At 41.1% G+C, this 19,965-nt stretch overlaps 1 protein-coding gene across 1 annotated transcript; it reads right to left on the bottom strand.

The window, feature by feature from the left end:
• Window positions 1–6,912: 6,912 nt before the first annotated feature.
• Window positions 6,913–18,039, bottom strand: tsr1 (TSR1 ribosome maturation factor). Its single transcript, XM_042487422.1, has 15 exons — window positions 17,872–18,039; window positions 15,956–16,059; window positions 15,646–15,874; window positions 15,233–15,367; window positions 14,653–15,104; window positions 13,315–13,459; window positions 12,886–13,076; window positions 10,085–10,299; window positions 9,803–9,962; window positions 9,593–9,703; window positions 9,329–9,461; window positions 7,798–7,914; window positions 7,492–7,632; window positions 7,301–7,375; window positions 6,913–7,206 (listed from the first exon to the last, which is right to left on the bottom strand). Exons 1-15 carry the CDS (start codon window positions 17,996–17,998, stop codon window positions 7,028–7,030), a joined length of 2,514 nt encoding a protein of 837 aa, XP_042343356.1. The 5' UTR covers window positions 17,999–18,039; the 3' UTR covers window positions 6,913–7,027.
• Between the last annotated feature and the right edge of the window lie 1,926 nt (window positions 18,040–19,965).

Here is a 19,965-nt window from a genome sequence, read left to right as displayed (position 1 = left end):
TGATAATGAATCAGAGGAGGTAAAGCAATGCATACCTTATTTACCAGCATGGCCTTGCTAGCTTCATCCTGCCTACTCTTGCACTATACTGTGACTCTGTTTAAATGTGTGTATCTCTGCGTGGGCCAGTCCAACGGGCGTCTGTGCAGCACATGGCTGTCCGATGCATGGTCTCTGCTCCCTGGTCTCTCCTCATTAGCCTCACACAGTGCAGCCTCTCGCCCCCTCACCTCCCTCCCCTCCTTCTCCTCTCCCTCTCTACCTTCCCCTCGCAGTACACACAAGAGGAAGAGCGAACCTTTTGTTTTCTGTGTCCGACCTGAGCCCCGTTCCAGCCCTCCTCCTTTTCTCTCCTTCTCCTCTCCACTGACTAAATCTCTTTTCCGGCTTGATACTGCTGAAAACCATATGGTGTGTGACATCATCAGGGCAGGAAGCAAGGAGAGGGGAATGGTAGAGCAGGGGAGAGATTGGCTTGCCAGGTCTCTGTGCAGTGATGTCAGCAGAAAAGCACTCTGGGAGGCCCGTTGGGGGGTGAGAGCAGAGCAGGTTGGAAATTTTGATCTTTTTTTTTTTTTTTTTTTTGAGATTATACTCCCACCTGGATAATCAGGGGCTAAAGGAGTGGAGGGTGAGTCCAGAAGTACACCTTGAAGAAAACCTTGATGTAATTTGTTAACATGTTAGGTTATGAACTTTTTCTATTGTGCTTCGTTTGTGCGCAGGTGCTGTTGCAACACCTTTCTGCAGAAATGTCAAAATTTCAAAAAGATGCAAATAGGCCATCTTGAGATTTCTTGGTCTCATGCTGCGATGTTCAAAAACTTCTGCAGATCATGTGTCTATCTCTTCCTCTTAGTCACTGGCAGTCCCAATCTGCTCACCAGGCTTTATGTCTGTCAACCTCCCTCCCTCCCTCTTTTGTTCTCTGGGTGAACTCTGCAGCTTTGTGTGAGATCCTGGTCTCCATACCATCACTGCCGACCCATCCAGCTCTCTATCAGCACACACACAAACACTCACACACTCAGCGTCTCTCACTGTCACACACAAACACACATGCAGCAAAATACCCATCCACTCTGATTAATGGCAGAGCTGGGGAGGGTGCCAGGCAAGGAGGGAAGGCATTAGAGGAGAGGAGGAGGAAGGAGAGGCCGCTGCAGCTGTGGTTTTGGAGTCGGTCTCCTCACCCCCTTGCTGCCCCCTCTCTCCATCTCCTCTCTGGCTCCTCCAGGGACACACGCCTTGGCCAGGCCCCAGGAACCAGGGAGTCAGGACCAGGCTAAGGAGGGAGAAAAAGGGGAGGAAGGATATCACAAAAGAAGGAGAAAAACAGAGCTGACCAAATAAGAAAGCATTGTCAGGCAGCACCTACGTAAACAGGAGAGTGCTTAGGATGTTCCTCAAAGGTTTTCACGGGATATATGGTACAAAGCATCATATTTCCAAAGACACTTTAGCCTGTTAAAGTTTATTTTACTATATGATACGGGTGCTGTCATTTTGTTTTGTGTTGCAACAAAATCAGTACTCAATTTACTGAGTTACATAGTACAATACTCTTTTTTGCATTTTTTGAGACAATACCGATTAGCTGAAATGTTTCTGTTTTGCATTAGTTGATATTTGAGTCACCTAAGTAGAATTAGAGAAATGCATCATACTTTTTTATGTGCAAACTATCACGTGGCTTGTGGCTCACTAAAAAACGTATTCACAGTCACAGATTGTCCACAGAGAGAGCTGTTTAATCGTTGTCAGACAAGTACAACCTCGATGAGTACATGCCAGTATTTGCCACCTGTAGGACAGGAAAGTCACGATAGCAGAAGTTTAGATCTGCAGATGTAGATGGAGGCCTTTTCACCTGTCTGTTTTGTGATTCCTTGTCTTCTTTCTCCTCCGTCCTCCTGCCTGCAACTCCAGAAATCGTTCTCAGCCTGCCATGTTGAAGGATGTCTCAATTCCTAAAATGGATTTGAGGAGAGAGAAGGCTTGCTTGAGGAGGTATGAGTGAGGATGCACAGGTGTATCCTTTGCATTATTTTCAGCATTGGTGCTGTAAAAAAGAGATGTGTCTGGCGTGACACTAATGTGGCCATTGGTCAATATTGGGCCGTCGGTGAGTGTGAGTGTCACCCTAGTTTTGGCTGTGTGAGAGCCATCAGCCCTTGTCGGCCCTTGTCGGCCCTTGTCGGCCCTTGTCAGGTTTTTTTCTGATTCAGCATGTTTAATTGGTGCCTAAGACGGCGGAGCCCATTCGTGAATGAAATCACTCTGGCAGTTCAACTCAGTGCACGAGAATAGAAAAGGAAGGGAGGAAATTAAACAAATGGTTAAAGAGGGCATGAGATCAAAACAAACTTGTTTTATAGGGTGATTTTTTTTTATCATTCATTATCAGAAACATTTTATAATTGTTTGTGTTATTGCTCACTAGTACATGGTGAGTCCCTTGTTCTTTCAACATTGTGTTGTGTTGTTACTGTACTAGGCTAACTAGCGTCTTGAATCCCTCCTGTCGGTCAAATGTTTCTCTTTTTGAATGACGCATACCAAGCATTCCCAACCACTGTTATGGAGAGTTGTTTCCCCTCGTGCAGATGCAGAACGTCTATGCAAGTTGGCCACAGGCTGTAGTCCTTGTGGTGTGTTCAGGTGCAACTTTTTGGCTGAGACACATGCAATCTGAGGCAACACATCAGCTGGCCCTCATCGCTGCTAGTTGGTTTGGTGTGTCTGGGCCTTAAGATGTGAGGAGAGGAGGTGAGGAAAGGAATCAAGGAAGTATAAACAGTGAAATGAGAAAAGCTTCAGGTCAGTGTTGCCACCTCATGACTAGGAAAGTAGAAACTGCTACAATTTTAACACTCACACTGCCTATAGGCAGTGAGTTTTACAACTGTGGGGTTTCTGCAGGGAATTCTACTTTAAGTAGACCAAAACTAATTTGCAGTTTTAAAAAGGATGTGGGAGACATTATCCCTTCCTCTATGAGATGAGATAAGACAAGACAATACAACACTTAATTAATCTCACACCAGGGAAATTTACAGCTCAAGAGTCAGAAGCAGAGAAAAATGCAAAAAAGTTATCTGAATGCAAAAGAATGATAAAATATTAGAAAATACAAATTAAAATAAGATAAAATTTTAAAAATGAGATAAAATCTATATCCACTATATACACATTTTACTTATACATAAAGTTATAATTAATAGTTCAATGCCAAATTGTGGATCTTAACGTAGGTAGGTAGGTTGTCTAAAGATGCTGACCAGCACCATTGTTAACCTATATGTAAGACAAGCGTTTATAAGCAGAAGTTTGGCTATTCAAACCCATTTGTGCACAGACCAACACTCTAAACTCAGTCAGCAATCGAACGCTCACTGCCCTCTGAACAGCTGACTGCAAATCGCTGCATTACTGGGTATTATATGGGAAAAAAATTAAGTGAAGAAGGAGGCAATCTGTAAATTTGCCAAGAGCATTAGTGGTAACCTTATTTGACAGTGTGCTGTTACTTTTGGAGGAAGATGTGGATTGATGAGGAATGATGAGGATGGAAAGAGAAAGGGCAGAATTTATAGGGCAAGTGGGCGTAAGAGAGGAGACACCAGATGAACTCCTTTGCTCTACACGTGGCTGGCTCGCTTCTCTTTTGTAATCTTGTCAAAAGCGCTTGCAATAAATTCAGCATTAATGCGTACAGAGGTGGAAAATTTCCTTTAAAAAGTGAGGATGGTGTGATTCTTCATGGTTGGGGGAGGTGTCTACGGTCGGCTCATCCTTTTCAAAGTCGAGATAAGCTTATCAGCTCTCCACTTCATGCTGACTCTTATATATTAACCTATGGCTTTATTGGTAGTCTGATTCAACATATGCGGGCTGTTTTGGTATGCCTGTGCGTGCTTGAACCGAAAGTGTGATCTGCTCACCCCCACTGCCCAGCAGTCCTGGGTTAGTGTGTATTTGAGGCCTATTCTCTCTCTGCTCTCCCCCCACTACTCTCTGTGTTTTATGGGCTGTGTGCTGCGGTGCAGTGACCTCCCTCTCACCCCGGTGCCACCCAGCCGGTGAAGGATTCAGGCGCGCATGGCCCCTGCCAAAACCCCATAGCGCCACATCTGCAATCCATAAACGCCAGCCACTCTCGCTCTCTTACTCCCTCGCCCACACCGCCTTAGACTCTCACACTCCTCCATTTCACTCTCTCTCACTCTCTCTCACCCACTAACTTTTTATTTTAATTTCCAAATTCTATGCATCCCCCTTTTTGCATTCCTCTGACTGCTTCCTCCCACCACTTCTGGTTTTATTCATGCTGAACATCAACTGGCTCTTCCCTTATCTCCCACTCCCTCACTGCCCCTTTTCCGTTTCTTTATCCACATCCAACGGAAAAATCTCTCACCCATTATATCTTCGGTGGGAGCCAACTTAGTGTGGTGGCAGTGAACTGGGAACCACAAGACATTCCTGATCCAAGCAGCACTAAGTCACCAGCGTTCATGTCTTCTGACGGCAGCCTGTGCCAAACACACACTTCACTTATGGGCTGGATGCAGCCTTACCACGTCGCACTTGGTCCCCAAACAGCTAAATGTTTATCTGCTTCAAATTGATAGTGTCAAGGAAAAATGTAGTGTGCGCATCTAACCCAGGACCATTTTTGTACATGTGTTACTTTAAGAGCATTCTCCATCAAGGGGGTATTGAATTCCCCCTCCCCTCGCCATGAACTGTTGGCCAGCAGAACACCCCTCCCCTCAGCCTTAAAAAGATGTGTTCAACACATCACTGTTACTGTGCCCTTGCCTTCATACAAAAAATAGTAAAGTAGGAAATAAATTGAGTGTTACCACAAAACTGTCCAGAGCTTCCAGCTTGCCCCCCATGGGCAATAGAGACATTAGTCTTTCTCGATTGTATTATCTGTTTTCTTCAGCTTTTTGCACACGGTGAACTTTTGCTCTCCTTCGTTTCTGGGATCATGTTCTCCTCTCCATCCCAAAGTCTTCACCTTCTGGTTTCCCAGACATATTGGCATGCCTCTGTGGTGCAGTCTCAACACAGCCCCTCGGATGAATCATGTTGCTGCAAGCATGCAGGAGCTCCGTTTTATGATAAATGCTGCAATTCATAAATCAGTGTTTTCCTGGGCAAGAGAGCACAGGGCAGGGCAGGACACAGCGCACTTCAGCTTCAGTTTGAAAACAACAGAGAGGTCATGAGCAGAGTGTGTGTGTGTGTGTGTGTGTGTGTGTGTGTGTGTGTGTGTGTGTGTGTGTGTGTGTTGACTACAACCGAAACAAGGCTTCAGGTTAGGCTAGACCACCATGGAGAGAAAAAAAGCTGGTGTGTGTTTACGAGTATATACAGGGGTGGATTATCAGACAGCGGGTCCCTGGGTAAAGCCCCACCACCACCACACCTACAATGGAGCAGGATGCACACTTTATAGTTTTTCAGCCTCTCTGTGTCATTGTTTTGCATCTTTTTGTGGTCGTAATGCATCTTGTTGTCATCTTGTGACACTTTGAGGTAGTTTCATGTCTTTTCTTGGTTATTTTATGTCTTTGTGGTTGTTTTGCCCCTTTTTGTAGTTATTTTGTGTGTCTCTGTAGTTCCATTGCATCTTAGGGTTTCCCACACATTTGAGGCAGCCTGTCACAATTAAAACATCTGCTGCCACGTATTCAATTTTATATTTTTGAAGCTGTACCATTTTTTAAAGAGAGCTATCGGAATATTTATACTTTTCCATTATTGATTTAACCACACATGCAGCAAAGAGCATACTGGGCACAGACGGAGCAGAACGTCAGGAGCAGTGAAAGTAAAACTTATCAGTGTAATGCGCTGGGTTTAAAAGTTTTCTTTTGCAGAAGCTGTTCCTCTTATTTAGCCATCAGTTCTCCATCCCGCAACTCATGAACTGCAGACCCACAAACATGTCCGAATTTAGAGAGGGGACACATGAGAAAAAGGGACACACAAACTTTTTTTGGAAAAAGTTTGCTGAGCCTGTCTGTGATAGGCCCTTTTGGTGACCCTGTCATGGCTGTATACTGCTGTTAGTCAGCAAAGAACTGTCAATACTTCTACTTTTAAAAGTGTACACGGGTTCAGGCACACAACTAAATTCAATCAATGAGTCACAGGATACAAGAAAGTGTGTTTGGAGAGCAGTTTTTCTGTTGCTCTCTTGCCCTTACACTGACGCAGTGTTAGTGGTGGCATGTAGCTTCAAATAGCATTATTAGGTTAAGAAATCTTGTATTTTGTGCTTTGTTGTTTCACACAGTATTAAATTCTGTCCAAGACTGGTGATTAATTAGGTTTTTGTAGCCTCCTTTTTTTGTAAAATCCACTGAGGAATGTTTGTGATAAAAGATTACATAAATAAATCAACCTGACAGCTGCTATTTGTCAAAATCGGAAAGGCCACAAGTCATTCATAGATATTATGGACATGGATTTTTCTTAAAGTGCAACTTGGGAGTCATTTTTCCACAATTTAAGTTCCTCGGATATCAAACATTATCTGTGTAATGATTTTGTCCCAGTTAGTGCAGTTTAATGTGGCTGCAGGCTCAAAGCCACATCTGCATGACTTCAAAGAGTTGCCAGTGTAATGTGCTTGATTCGTGACTAATGTAAAAACTATTACTGACCTGCCATTTGCTGTGGAAACGGCCTTCATTTAATCACAATAAAGCACTCAACACATACACAGCTATTTGATCAGTGGCAGTCACTCATTTTTAACCCATTTTAAACAAAGTTGCTCCAGAGTTTTAAGGAAGCCTTGTGATTACTTATTTATTGCTGCCATCTAGTGGTCGAAACAGACGCAGCAGCAAGTTAGGGGTTTTATAAATGGCTCAAGAATAACCAGGGAGATACTTTGAATCGAAATAGTTGTATTTAATACAGAGTACACTTTGAAATGGTCACGTGATCACACTGATACAGCATATGTTCTGCTTCTTTCTTGTGTCTTCCTCTTGTTCTTCCACTACTCCATGTCTGCATCATCCATCTCCACAATGACCTCTCTCTTGACCCAGGGTAAAGACGAGGGCACATAGGGGTCGTATGTCCAGCGAGGATACACTCTCTTATACAAATTCATCAGGACAGTGTCTTGTGAGCGCAGCTGATTATCGAATACGCACTTCATGTGACCATGTGTTCCTGAAAAATGACACATGGCAGTGAGAATTATAAAGATAACAGACTTTGCTTGAGGAATGTGCCCAAACAGAGATTTGATTTTTAGTATTCTTACCTAAAGCCTCCTTGATGTGGCCTCTCCGACCCCACTTTGTTCGCAGCTCCACTGGCTTGAACCACATGATATCATCTGTCGGAAAAAGAAACAAAAGAATGGTCAACCATGAGGCTTTAAGCCACAGAGAAGTCAGATGCTGTGCAATAGTTTGTAGTAATATTAATAAAAGTATGTGAACATCCTCTTACCCCTGTTAAAGAACATGTAGCGGACAACTGCAGAGCGCCGGTTAATCTTGAACGGGTGTCCGCTCAGTACAATCCTCTTCAGCATGACGCGCTGAGGGTCACAACTGAGCAGACTGCCTGTGGCCACCAGGTCCTGGATGCCTGGAAAGACAGTAACAAGAACACAGTTCCTGTACAGGATTAGCTTAAGTGGATGATTGCTCAAAACAAACAACAGAATGGATGGTTAAAAGTTGAAAATTGAGGCAGCCAGACCACAAGTGAAATCCACTTATTTTTAAGTAAACACATAACTGTTCATCTCACCGTCATTCCTCTGTTTGAAGAGCAGGACTCCCGCGGGGGGGAAGGTGATGGGAGCGTAAACCGACACCACGGTGGGGGCATCTTGCCTGAGGAAGCGCTCCATCTTATGCTTGTCAGCTACAGAAGAGCAGAATCGAGCTCAGAACTCAATAATTCATTTGACTGTATATCCAGCAGCTAAATCCGATTCAGACCACCTGCTTCTACAATCATTCTGACAATATATTTTAGACGTAACAGCAAATCCTTGATGCAATCTAACGATTAATGATGGGTTTTGCATTAAAAGACGATGTCCTATAAGCAGAAAATCAAGCAAGACTCTGAACCCACTGCCTTCTAACTGACTGTACGCTGCTTTAGATGAGGGTATTGTTACTAGAATTCTTGGGGATTTGTGTTGCTGCAGAGGTCGCAGTCATTGCAATTAAATGTTGATGCCTGGCCACAACTTAAAGTGCTACAGTAATATTTATTTAAGCATTTTTACACAATGAGCGGTGTTTGGTGACATGGTGACACTTGATGGTTGTGCAGTGGTTGTTGCCTCTGTCACGTCAGTTCCACTGAAATTAACTCATTGTAGTATGTTCTAACTGTTAGGTTTGTTAAGGGAGGTGTGATTGAGATCTAAATATGTAGTAGTCAGTCAGTCGTCTTCTGGAGGTCTGAAAAGTGTCACGCTTTTGGTCGTGTGTGTCTCTGTTGATTTGCAGCAAATCTAGCAAACTACTCTACCCATCTGCCTAAATATTTACACATTTATGATGTATGCTCAAGGATCTCTCGCAGTTAAGGTAATTCGCAATTCTTGAAAAACTTGTTGTATTGACCAGTATACCGTCACTGACTGCTGACACCTCACTCCTCTTAACTGACCGTTAGGAGCCACAATTTTTCTGGAAATGGGCTCTGCTAAAAACAAGCTTTACTGTCTAATGCAGGCCACATTTTGGCCTTTGTCATGGCTCACTATATGACTATAAATATGATTTCAATAAAGTTAGGCACAATACAAAATTATTGTTATCTTCACCATTTTAACTGTAAGGGAGCTGACATGGACAATTCCACCAAGTGCACCTGGTTTTGATCCGTCCTCCGCACAGCATCACGGAGTGTTTTGACTGCAAGTCTTCAGATTTTGAAGACTTGCAGATTTAGTTGATTTAAGTTATTAATCCTTGATATTTGTACATCTAGTATAAATAAGTTGGTCAGCTATATAGTTTTAGACATGTTTATTGTTGTTATTTCCTGTTTTGTTGTACTGTAACATATATACAAAGTTAATACTCTTTAAAGTCTAGTTATGACTGAGGTGGATCAATGATTTGTAGCTGTGTTTTAGTTATTAAAAACACATTTATCTCGTTATTACATCATATTTTTGGGGTCGATAAGGTTGAGTGTGTGGGGGTCATTTCTAGCTATTTATATTCATTTATAGCACAAAAATGCGCAAAAATGATTGTTTCATTAAGAAGACTAGGAATGAATAGGTAAATGTTTGCTGGATTAACAGTTCTACCTGAAGTGTGCTGAGAGAAGATAGGCGACGCCCTGAACCTCCGAAATCCACAGTGGAACACCAGCTCCTCTTTGGATTTGATGGGCTCTGTGTTGCTGGGGTGTCTCCTCACTAAGAGGTGCATCACTGACATCTGGGCACAGAGGGACAATGAAGAGGTCAGAAAAGTCAATAATAATACTATCCTGTCAGTGTGACTTTGTTTCAAATGGACAGTTATAAATTCAGACAAAATCGTCGGGATGGCAAAAGCATGGCTCGGACCTTTTGTTCATGGGGCAGGAGAGACACCATAATCAGAGGTCTGCCTGACTGGACACTTTCCATCACTGAAAAGGGCACATCAGTGATGTGCAGCGTAACATACCAGCCGACCTGAAAGAGACGGGGCAGCAGAATCAGTGAAGCTGAAAATCTGAGATCTAGCATTACAGATGAAGACAGCCACTCTTTTTTTTCTTTTTTTTTTTGTACCATGGCTCCCTCTTCCTCAGCTGCAGCCTCAGCCAGTATGCGACGGCGAGTGCGCTCGAAGCTCTGGAACTGGAAGATGCGTGAGTAGTTGAGGGGCAAGTTTTCCATGGGGTCCCAGGGCGAGGAGCGGAAACTTTTCAGGCCTCTGTAGCGCTGGAACCTAGATGGAAACAGTAACAAAATGTGACCAAACTGCATAAAAAAAGGGTTTGTTTTATTTCTAACCCAAAATTCACAACATGTGCATAATTTATCATCCTATACAAAGCAAGCAGAGCTGACCTGATTCTAGCTGCCATGTCGAGAGGTGTGTCCACCTCATCGGGAAACATTTCATTGGCTCGAGCCTCGCGGTAGCGTTTCAGGCCTTCTTCTTCTGCAGCCTCATCAATGTCTTCATCATAGCGCTGATCTGCTCCAGTTCGCTCTGTGGAGCACAACTCTTCCTCCTCCTCCTCTTCCTCTTCTTCTTCTGAGGCACAGCCCAAACCTGGCTCCTGAGCAAAATACATACAGTACAATTTGCTTCAATATAATAGCTAGTGCTAATGCTAGTTGCTTGCCCTGTTCAAACTATTAGCTATTACCTCAAAGATTTCAATGTTTGATCCTTTTGTGCATACAATCAAGATACACATAAATAAACAGGTTTCTCTTGCTGTCCAGTATAAGTATTACTGTCGTTGCACTGTGAGCTATTTTAATTCGTACACAACTCATTTTCTAGTTGGTCGAGGCAGTTTTTTTGCCTCCCCATTTTCTAAATTGCAGCCTCAATATTTCACAAACAATGACCAGATGCACATGTTGGGAACACAAGTGCAGTCAAAGAGATTCTAAGTATAGAAATTGTATCACAGCCAAACATAAACAAGACTAACTCAGCCACAATAAGAGCTGTGTTTTGAGTCTGCATGTGATAAGGAGCCACCAGAATTCAAAACTATGGGAACCACTTGTTTGCATATATTTAAATGTGGCATTCTGGGTATGTCAACAGATGACTGTCTACAGTGTTTCCATTCACTCCCACAATATCTACAAATTCAACTTTCTTGGCAATGTATTTGTATTAGGAAATGATTCATCAAAGAGGACATGCTTTCTAGAGCTCTCTCGACTGGCAGAGTAGACACAGAGCCAGACACATGAGGGGGAAGCACTCAGCAGGGGGTTGATTCATAACCTTTCCAACATCCCCGCTGCAATAATAATAATCATTATCATTTGAAGTACCGTTTTCCCTATTGTTACTCTCTCCTAAATATGTATTCCTGTGCGTTAACCCTGACTTCAAACACATGCTAATAACAATCACAGATCGTAGTGAACCCATTGCATAAGGAGAGTTTCCCCAACTTCTTTTTAAGCAGAGTTGGAAATAAATAAATGGTCGACCCCTCCCTTCGTCCAGACAGGAAGTTCTGTTCACAGGACAGGAAGACAGGAGGCTTCTCTCGGGACTCCTGCTCCAAACGCTATTGTTGTGGTGAGCAGCCTGGCACTACAGGCCAGAGACAGACACTGAGAAAACAAACAGTGCCTCTCTGTTACAACGTGCACTGACTGTGGGTCACGTATGCACCTGGAGCCACTGACACTCTGCATTTATATCTTCCTCACAGATGACTGTCCTTCTCATCATCCTCCATATTATATTGTCTGACTGCAACCACACTGTTGCTATAGCAACAAGAAGCAGGTGAACAAATGGATGCTCGCTTTACACCAAAAAACTTCACAGATTTCCAATGTCGTAATAAAATCGCAAGCTTTGCCTCAGTTGGTGCGCAAAAGATAAGATAAGATAAGATGATCCTTTATTCGTCCCACCGTGGGGAAATTCACAGTTACAGCAGCTGTCGGGTACAGTATAAGCAGCAAAAGAACAATACAATAGTAAAAAATAATTACAAATATAAAAACATGCCTGTTAACCAATCGTTTGGTGTAAGGTGGTCATAAAAAAATCAGTCGCAACTGTGTTAATTCAGTCTTTTTCTCTTCTTGGTGTTCAGAGTAAAATCAAACATGTTTAATATTCTAAGTTTTTTGTCTTGGCTCATTCAAATAATGCCCTCTCCAAAACTAAACAATATGGTAGGGGCTTTGGCGAGGCAAGCACATAAACAAGTCTCAGCTCATTCCTTGTTTAATTCGCTGTGTATCTGATCCACCAACCAGCACCTACTTTAGTGAGAAATCTTCATTTCTAAAATGTTCTGTCTCCCATTTCCTCACTATTCTCCCTCTACAACAGCCCAGCTTACCAATGGAGGCGTGCTTGGGGCAACAAAATCCAGAAATGAAAAGTTTGTACACAAGTACAGTTTATTTATGGATTATAATGATGCCAATTTGACAACAAAACTGTCAATACCTGACGCCTTTTATCTCATGTTTTTGCGGACACGTAAGGAATTGTTAATATGCAGTATTTTTAAAGGGAATTTGGTGCAGTATCTTCCATCTGGAGCAGGATGGGAAATAATCTCGAAAGTAATCTAGTTGTAGTCTTGCAAATAGTGACCCTGCAAAATCCCAAGACTTAGCGTGTGATTTAAAACTCAGTCTTTAGATGTTAGACGGAGTCAGACTTTCATATTTAAAAGGTCCTATAGAGTACAGTAAGCATAACCCTCTTGTGCTGAGACTATTGACAAATTGATTGAGAAAAATTAATGCATTAACTGCAAATAATACTGCTAAGCATTTGTAGATTCAAGCTTCTACAAGGTGTGAACAGTTTTTTTGAACTCATTTTTTAAAATCCCTCTCTTTGTTCAAATGTTTGGGAACAAGAGTGCCTTGGTACACTTTAAAATCACGCAGCCTCTTTAATTATTCAGACTTAAGAGATTTGCTAAAGAAAATGATCAATAACCAGACTAAACCTCCTTATGATGCATGTGTGCCTGTGCTGGGCCCCATGGCTTAGCAGTTAAGATGCTGACCATGAACGTCACATCAGGTCAAGTCCCGATCATTAATCTTTGTTCCATCTCTCTCCTTCAGTCCCACTCCTCTCTCCCTACTCTCTGCCATAAAGCCTTCAAATGCTCAGAAATACTTCAAATGTGTACCTGAGAGTTATTGTCCTCGTCCTCTCCATCCATGGCCTCGTCCAACATGTCATCATCATCATCATCATCCTCATCACTGCTTTCTTCGTCCATCTCTCCATTCTCCTCCCCATCCTCATCAACAATCCAGGAGGCCTGATAGTCTGATGTTCCTTTAGGGACCTTCATTACACGTTTGTTCTTCCTGGCCTCTAAACACCAGAGAAACATCAAAAAAACTTTGAGAGTCCTGTCTCATTGTGGTAGGATGAGTTGACTATTACGAAATGTTTTAAAACCGACCACTTTTAAAATCAATCACTTTGGTGTTGATTCCAGTGCAGGATTGCTCCAAAAATCAAAACTATGATCGCTTAAACACAAATGAGGCCTCATCTTACCAACTGTATCACCTCACAATGCTGTTAAGTGTTCACTCAGTTTCTGCACCTTCTGCTTCCAGCAGCTCAGATTCTGTTGGCCACGTCTGCTCTCCGTCCATGGGGTCCACCTCAGCCTCGGCCTGCAGACTCTCCCTGCGGGGTGGGTCCGCTTTCATGAGCACCCGGACTGGAGCCTCATCTTCACCTCCATCCTGCGAGAAACACAGATGGCTGAGGTAAATGGGAAAATGTTACAATTACACTAACTGCAAAATTAGTTAATTAAATTAAATTAATTAATTAAAGTTTTATAAGTCCACTCGTCGATTCAACAGGATTCATACAGCATAAGGCAAATTTTAAGACTTTATCAATATCGTTTGGCATTAAATTTAAGGCCATTTTAAAATAACCAAAATAGAAAAAAAGGAGCAGAAATCAATTACATAGGGTTAGGGTTATTTTTGCCCAAATATCTGTAACATAAAACATGTGTTTTTTAAATGTACTTTTTTGCAAAGAGGAAGGTACAACAGAACTGGGACTTGTTGACAAGCTTTTCTTTAGGTGATCTGGCTTTTCTCACTCTGCATGATGACCTTTTTTCATAAAAAAAAAAAAAACACTGAGCCTCATTTGTGAGCCCTGGTTTCAGCCATGCCACAAAATCTCATCCAAATAGCCATTTATGTTGATTTTACAGTGACAGCTAGCTAACAGTCAGCTGATCATCTGTTCTGCATCCCGGCTGCAAACTAAATAAGTGTTATTGGTTCCGCTGTTTTATGTGACACTAACTTGAGAGGAGTTCAGTAGTTATTTTTTAATAAGCAGATGCTACCAATAATTGAGATTTTATGATCCAACGTCAAGAAATCAGTTTATAAACACCCATGCCTTCGAATTTTTAGACATTTGGTGGATTGATTTCAGACATTTTAAAACCAGTTAATGTCTTGCGTTTAGATCAATGAATTTAGTGCCTTTTAAGACACCTCAAGGATCCACAGGAACCCTGATTCAAGGACCACCCGAGTATTTTTGCATGCTCTATCCCACTTACTGTCAATAATATTGTTTGACATATACATAACTGATCATTCTTTAATAACAGCTGCGTTTTCCATTCTTGAATTGTTTCCACCATCTTCCAGCCAGCTACTCTTTTCATTCATTTAACAATCTGAAAAAGTGCTACTTACATGAAGTACCTTGCTTGCTTAGGGTCATTTATTAAAATTAATATAATGATTGCTGTAACTGTTGTCAAAATAATGTTTTTTACTGCATAGTAAAGAGTAAAGCAAAGTAAATTACTGTGAACTCTATTGTGCAAAAGAAGCATGACTTTGACAAAGATAGTGGCTCACAAGATATTCCAGACACGTCAAGTCTCTTCACCTACCTGCATGTCAACATCTCCCTTGCCAGGCTTTGCTGGTCTGGCTGCTGTTATGTTGAGAGGAAGAGGGTCTGACGGAGCATCAATCTGACTCAACTGAAAGTCTCCGTGTCCGCTGATGTGCACCAGTTTGTCAACCTGCAGAGGACGGCCACGAACGTACCCAGAGACGCAAAGGGTGCCCAGGCCAGTGGGTCCACTACCTGTCCCCTCAGCAGGGCTGTTGGGCGTAAAAGTGACATGCTGAGCCAAAAGATGGGAGCGCCTGGAGCGGAAACCGAGCTTTCTCTGTCTCTGAGTGCCCAGATGTCTGAGAAGAAGCGTGGCGTCCTGCTCCGAATCCAGAGGGAAGAGACGTGCATCTGGGAAACGTATCTCTGTGATTTTTGACAGCGCTCTTCTGGACTCGATCCTCTTCTTCACAGGAAGGTCAGACACACCCTGACACACCAGTGCTACATGGGGAAGAGAGATAAGCGCTTAGAAAATTAACACTATTCACATAATACATTTGCAACAATAGTATTGCAGTGTCTATGGCGGCATCTAAAAGCTGCAGCAGGGTGTTCGGGTTTATACCCACCATGGCTCGGGAGGCCCTGGGCAAAGAGGCAGGAGAGACAGTAGTCTCCATAGCTGTCCCAACCTTCAGTAGAGTCCAGCACAAACACAAGACTATCTGCAATCTTTGCCACATCCAGCAGGGAGTGCATGTCAGCTGTCCAAATAAAAAAAACATCAGAGAAGCTTCAAAATAGGACAATAAAATGCTCAAAACAAAGACAAAATAGTACAACAGACTAAAATACACAATATATAAATACTTAAATACCAACATTTTACATAACACTTTTGAAAAACTAATGAATGCATTTATTAAAAGGTTTTAGTTGAATCACTGAGGTCTGCAACATTATTCGTGCAAGTATAATCTGCAAATAAATTCGTTTTCACTTGAGCTTTTGCATTAGTTGTTTCTAATCACTCAATACGTACCCGTGCTGTGGCTTAGAAAGGTAAACCTTTGTTTAAAACGAGGCAGAATCAGCCCAAAACTGTCACTAACGCCACTGATGCACCGCTCCTGATGTACTACACCCCCAGCATCCTCCCCACGTAGCAGTTTGGTAACAGCACCAGCGTCCACTCCAGCATGGAGGGACACCACAGCGACCAAATGCGGAGGACCGTCCCTAGTGCCGAGGCGTCGCTTTTCTGTCAGGACCTAGAGGAAAAGATACATTGAATCTATGCAACCAGTGGGTACTCAAAGAAGACTATTGTTTATGTGAAATCAAAAAATTACCATGTCTTTTTTATTCCTGCGTAGCTGGCTGGCTTTGTGCCTTCTGTCCATCCTCTTTTGCTCCTTTCTCTGCTTTTTGGTTAAGACTGTCACTGACACTCTCCCTGAGAGACAAGTCAGCACAAGGATTATTACAATGTCGTGTCTAAGTCAAGCGGTAAACATATAACTTTCCAGGGCTAATTTGAATGCTTTATTGAGCAAATCTCATATTTGTACTACTTGAAAAACAAAGAAACCTTGCTGCTTAGAAAAAAAATATTGTCGTCATGCTGTATGTTGTCAACACGTGCAAATAAACAGGTGTTGGTTTACATACAGTCTGCTTGTAACAAACACTGATCATATCGAACAGTAGGAGTTTTTATAAATCAATATTTAAACTGCAGTTGGGCTTGAATTCAGGCAAAATGTGGGGTGTAAAAGAAGCTGTCAATAAATCTGCAGTAGAGATGTAAACAGTGTGCCAACACGACGTTCACATGGCTTTCTTTAAGTTATTGAAGTTATGATTTATGTCTACAATATCATTGCTGCATGTTGGACAATATATCAGAAACACCTGTCCAGCTTTGCGCAATCCAACACAACAACCCTGCAACAAGGACTGCCTCGACTGTAAAGTATTGATTCAATGGAAAGTTTTTAAGCCCATACTTTGCTATTGCAATGTATCACCTCAAAAACTACCACAGAGTTCAATAAACACTACTTTCAATAGTAAAACCTTAACATTTTCTTGAAATACAAATCCTGTCTAAATACTAAACACATAGCCATTAGTTCAGATACTGCTGACAGAGCTATCGTGGTGAAACAACAATGTGTCTGATAATTTAAATGTTTGGTAGTTTTTGTTAATTTTCCCCATTTGCTGCTTTAAATTTCTATCCGACAGACTGTTCGTTTAAAGGAATCCTCTGAACATATACAGATCTACAGGTAGAAATTATGTCCATGCTTTTATGTCCTGTGTGTAACTCAGTTAGAATCACCTTTACTTCCCATCACTGTGGATTTATCTGATGATTATTTCATTGATGGATAACTTCTTTATTTGGTCTATAAAATGTCAGAAAAAAGAGAAAAATGTTGATCATTTTCCCCTAATGCCTAAAAAGACATGAGATGAAGACATGAGACCTCGAGCATCTTGCTGTGTCTGTAACCCAAAGCTATTCAGTTTGCTGTTATAAAATAGATTATATATATCAATTATTAAATTAGTTGGCGATACATTTAAAAGTTGATAACTAACAGATTAATTGTGGCAGCTCTAACACATGCAGTGATTTTTTTAGCATTGCTCTCATGTACTTGCACAGTAATAGATCTAACAGGAACAAAGACAGCAAGGTGGAAATAAGGTAAAAAAAAATAGACAACTTGTCAATGGTTTCTCAATTGAGTATGTGTATGCCGTTGTATAATGGACTCGCATACACTTAATTGGTAATTAATTAACTAGGTAGCATTGTATTTATGGACTACAATGATTTAATTTTGTGATGTTAAAATGCAAGCATGTAAAGTTGTGAGGTACATAAAAAGTCAGTGAAACACTTTGGAATTATAGGTTTCAAAAGTGTCACAGCTGTTTTTCCTCTGATGAATTTATCCGGGAGCTCTGATTGGTTGCTGCGTGCTTTAAAAGGCCACAAGTCAACTGGACAAAGTTGTACGCAACCAGGTTGGATACAACGTCAAGCGAGACGCGAGACGCGAGACTTAGCACGCGGTTTTTTACTCAGACATGCCACAGTTGATCTACATGTAACGTAACGACATTCTCTTCTGAACTGATGCCACCCCGAAATTCACTACAAATCTCAACACGTGTGTTTGCAGTGTCATGACCACAGCCACGAGCTAACAGCAGCTACTAAGTGAACACTTTATGGCTGCGCGCACCTTACCTTTGTTCTCTCTCTCAATTTCACCTTTCGTCCGGTGCTTGCCATGTTTGTGTCCTTTATTTTTCTGTTTATAAATGCCGGCTCTGTGGCCCTGTTGTTTTTCCCCATTCGCAGCCATTTTCACCATGTGGGGAAGTCGGGCAACTTACTTCCGCAGTTGCATAGACGTCATGACAGGGGCGTGTCTTCAGGGATTCCGGAGAGGGTTCTCTTCAAAATAAAAGCCTAGGTCACGTTATGGTGACTATTACGTTTGCGTGTTCCACATCAACTTGCTTTACCGTGTTTACTGCATACATTTAAAGCACGAGCCAAGCAAAAGGGGACCCTAAGTATATCTATATAAAAACTACATTTGATTACAACATAACTAAATAATCATTTATATGCAATAATATATAAATAATCAATTTAATACAAATAATGAACAAAAACAACTACACACACACAAACATTATATATAAAGATACAGGTTTATAAAATTAGATGTTAGTTCGTATCTGCTTTTTGTTAGGCAGTTCGGTCAGTGCTGTTATGTTCTGCTGTTACTCCTCTGAGTGCCAACTTTAAGATGCACTCTCTGACCTTTCAAAATCGTGCCTACTGCCAAGGATCCCCACTGGATAGCACATAGTGAAGCTGCTCAGTAGCCAACAGTAGAATACTTGCATTTGTTATGGTTAACTCCCTGATGTGGATCATGAAAGTATTATTCTTTGAGTGTGTGTTTTGAATTGTGTTTTGGGCAAAAGCAGGGTGACAGCATAATATGCTTATGGGCTTTTTGTGCTGAGGTAGTATAGATAATCTGATATTGTAACTAAAACAAGATTGTGACAATGTACATACAAAATTATCACAAAATATAATTTTAAAAAAGTCTCAAAAAATGTCACTCAATTTAATTATTTCAAAATCTGCCCATTTATTCATAGGTCATTCCAAAAAAATAATTACTCCACTATTATTGGAAATGCAGAGAACATTGGCAAAGCTTCTTGCAGAAGTTTATCTATTTTTTTTCCAGCCTTTAATTTCTTTTGTTTGTAGTTGTAGCTAAAAACACACATATGGCAAAAAAAAACCCTACACGAATCACTATGTGCAAAAATAAATATAGTTAAACTATCAGCAGTCTACTGCAAAATATAGTTAAAATTGCTAGTTGTAGTTCAATCCCCACTCTGCACAAAAAGCACTTTCATTTGTGTCATTGAAACCATGTTTAACCCTTTAACACCGAGATTGACATCAGTTTTCCTGTGCTACACTCAAATGCCTTTCTCAGAAATGTCAAGAGAACTACATTTATAATTCTAATGATGTATTTAAATTAATGTTACAGGAAGAATTATTTAGATATAGTTTTTGCACTTTCTGAAGGTCATTTTCTTGTTTGTTTCTGTTTTAACTGTTACTGTTTTCCCTATTCCAGGTAATTGTCTTGTAACTTTTTAAAATCAATTTCTTGATAATTTTTGGCCATTACTTGTTAAATAGCTTTTTTCTTTTTTTCTTTTTAAGAAATCAAGCCAATACCCTTAGGTTTCAAGAGGTTAAGAAACTAAAACAATCCTTATCGTATCCCTCAAATTCTCATGAAGTTCTGTCCATGCTTTTTGTTTTTTTAACAGCCATCAGCAGACCAGATGTGTTTTGAAATTTGGTTTATGTAGTTTAAATGTGCTTCCTCCCTTGTCCTTTTCTTGTTGTTGCCAATATTAGATCAAAGAATCTTCTTGAACAAAATGTTTCTGAACCAAAATATTGGTTGGTTGCTTCAAGTAAATTTGCTCTTTATATTTATTGTACCTGAAGAATAAATGAGCCAACTGTGTTTTTTAAGACTCCTTATCTGGTGTCACAAAGTACTTCACAAATCATAAAAAATGGTATGCTATGCATATAAAATTATACATGGGAAACAATTAGCACTAGAATGTGAATATGTGAATGTGAAATCAAATTGTGCTGAGTGTGGAAAGTGTAAAATTTTAAAGCTATGTGTCTTATGATACAAGACATCGTATAGAGATATATACAGATAGACACATTAGTAAGGAGAACAATAACAATATAAACAACAAGAATATA

Source organism: Plectropomus leopardus, chromosome 5, assembly GCF_008729295.1.
Source record: "Plectropomus leopardus isolate mb chromosome 5, YSFRI_Pleo_2.0, whole genome shotgun sequence".
Classification (NCBI taxonomy): domain Eukaryota; kingdom Metazoa; phylum Chordata; class Actinopteri; order Perciformes; family Serranidae; genus Plectropomus; species Plectropomus leopardus.
This window is presented reverse-complemented; position numbering and strand designations above follow the sequence as displayed.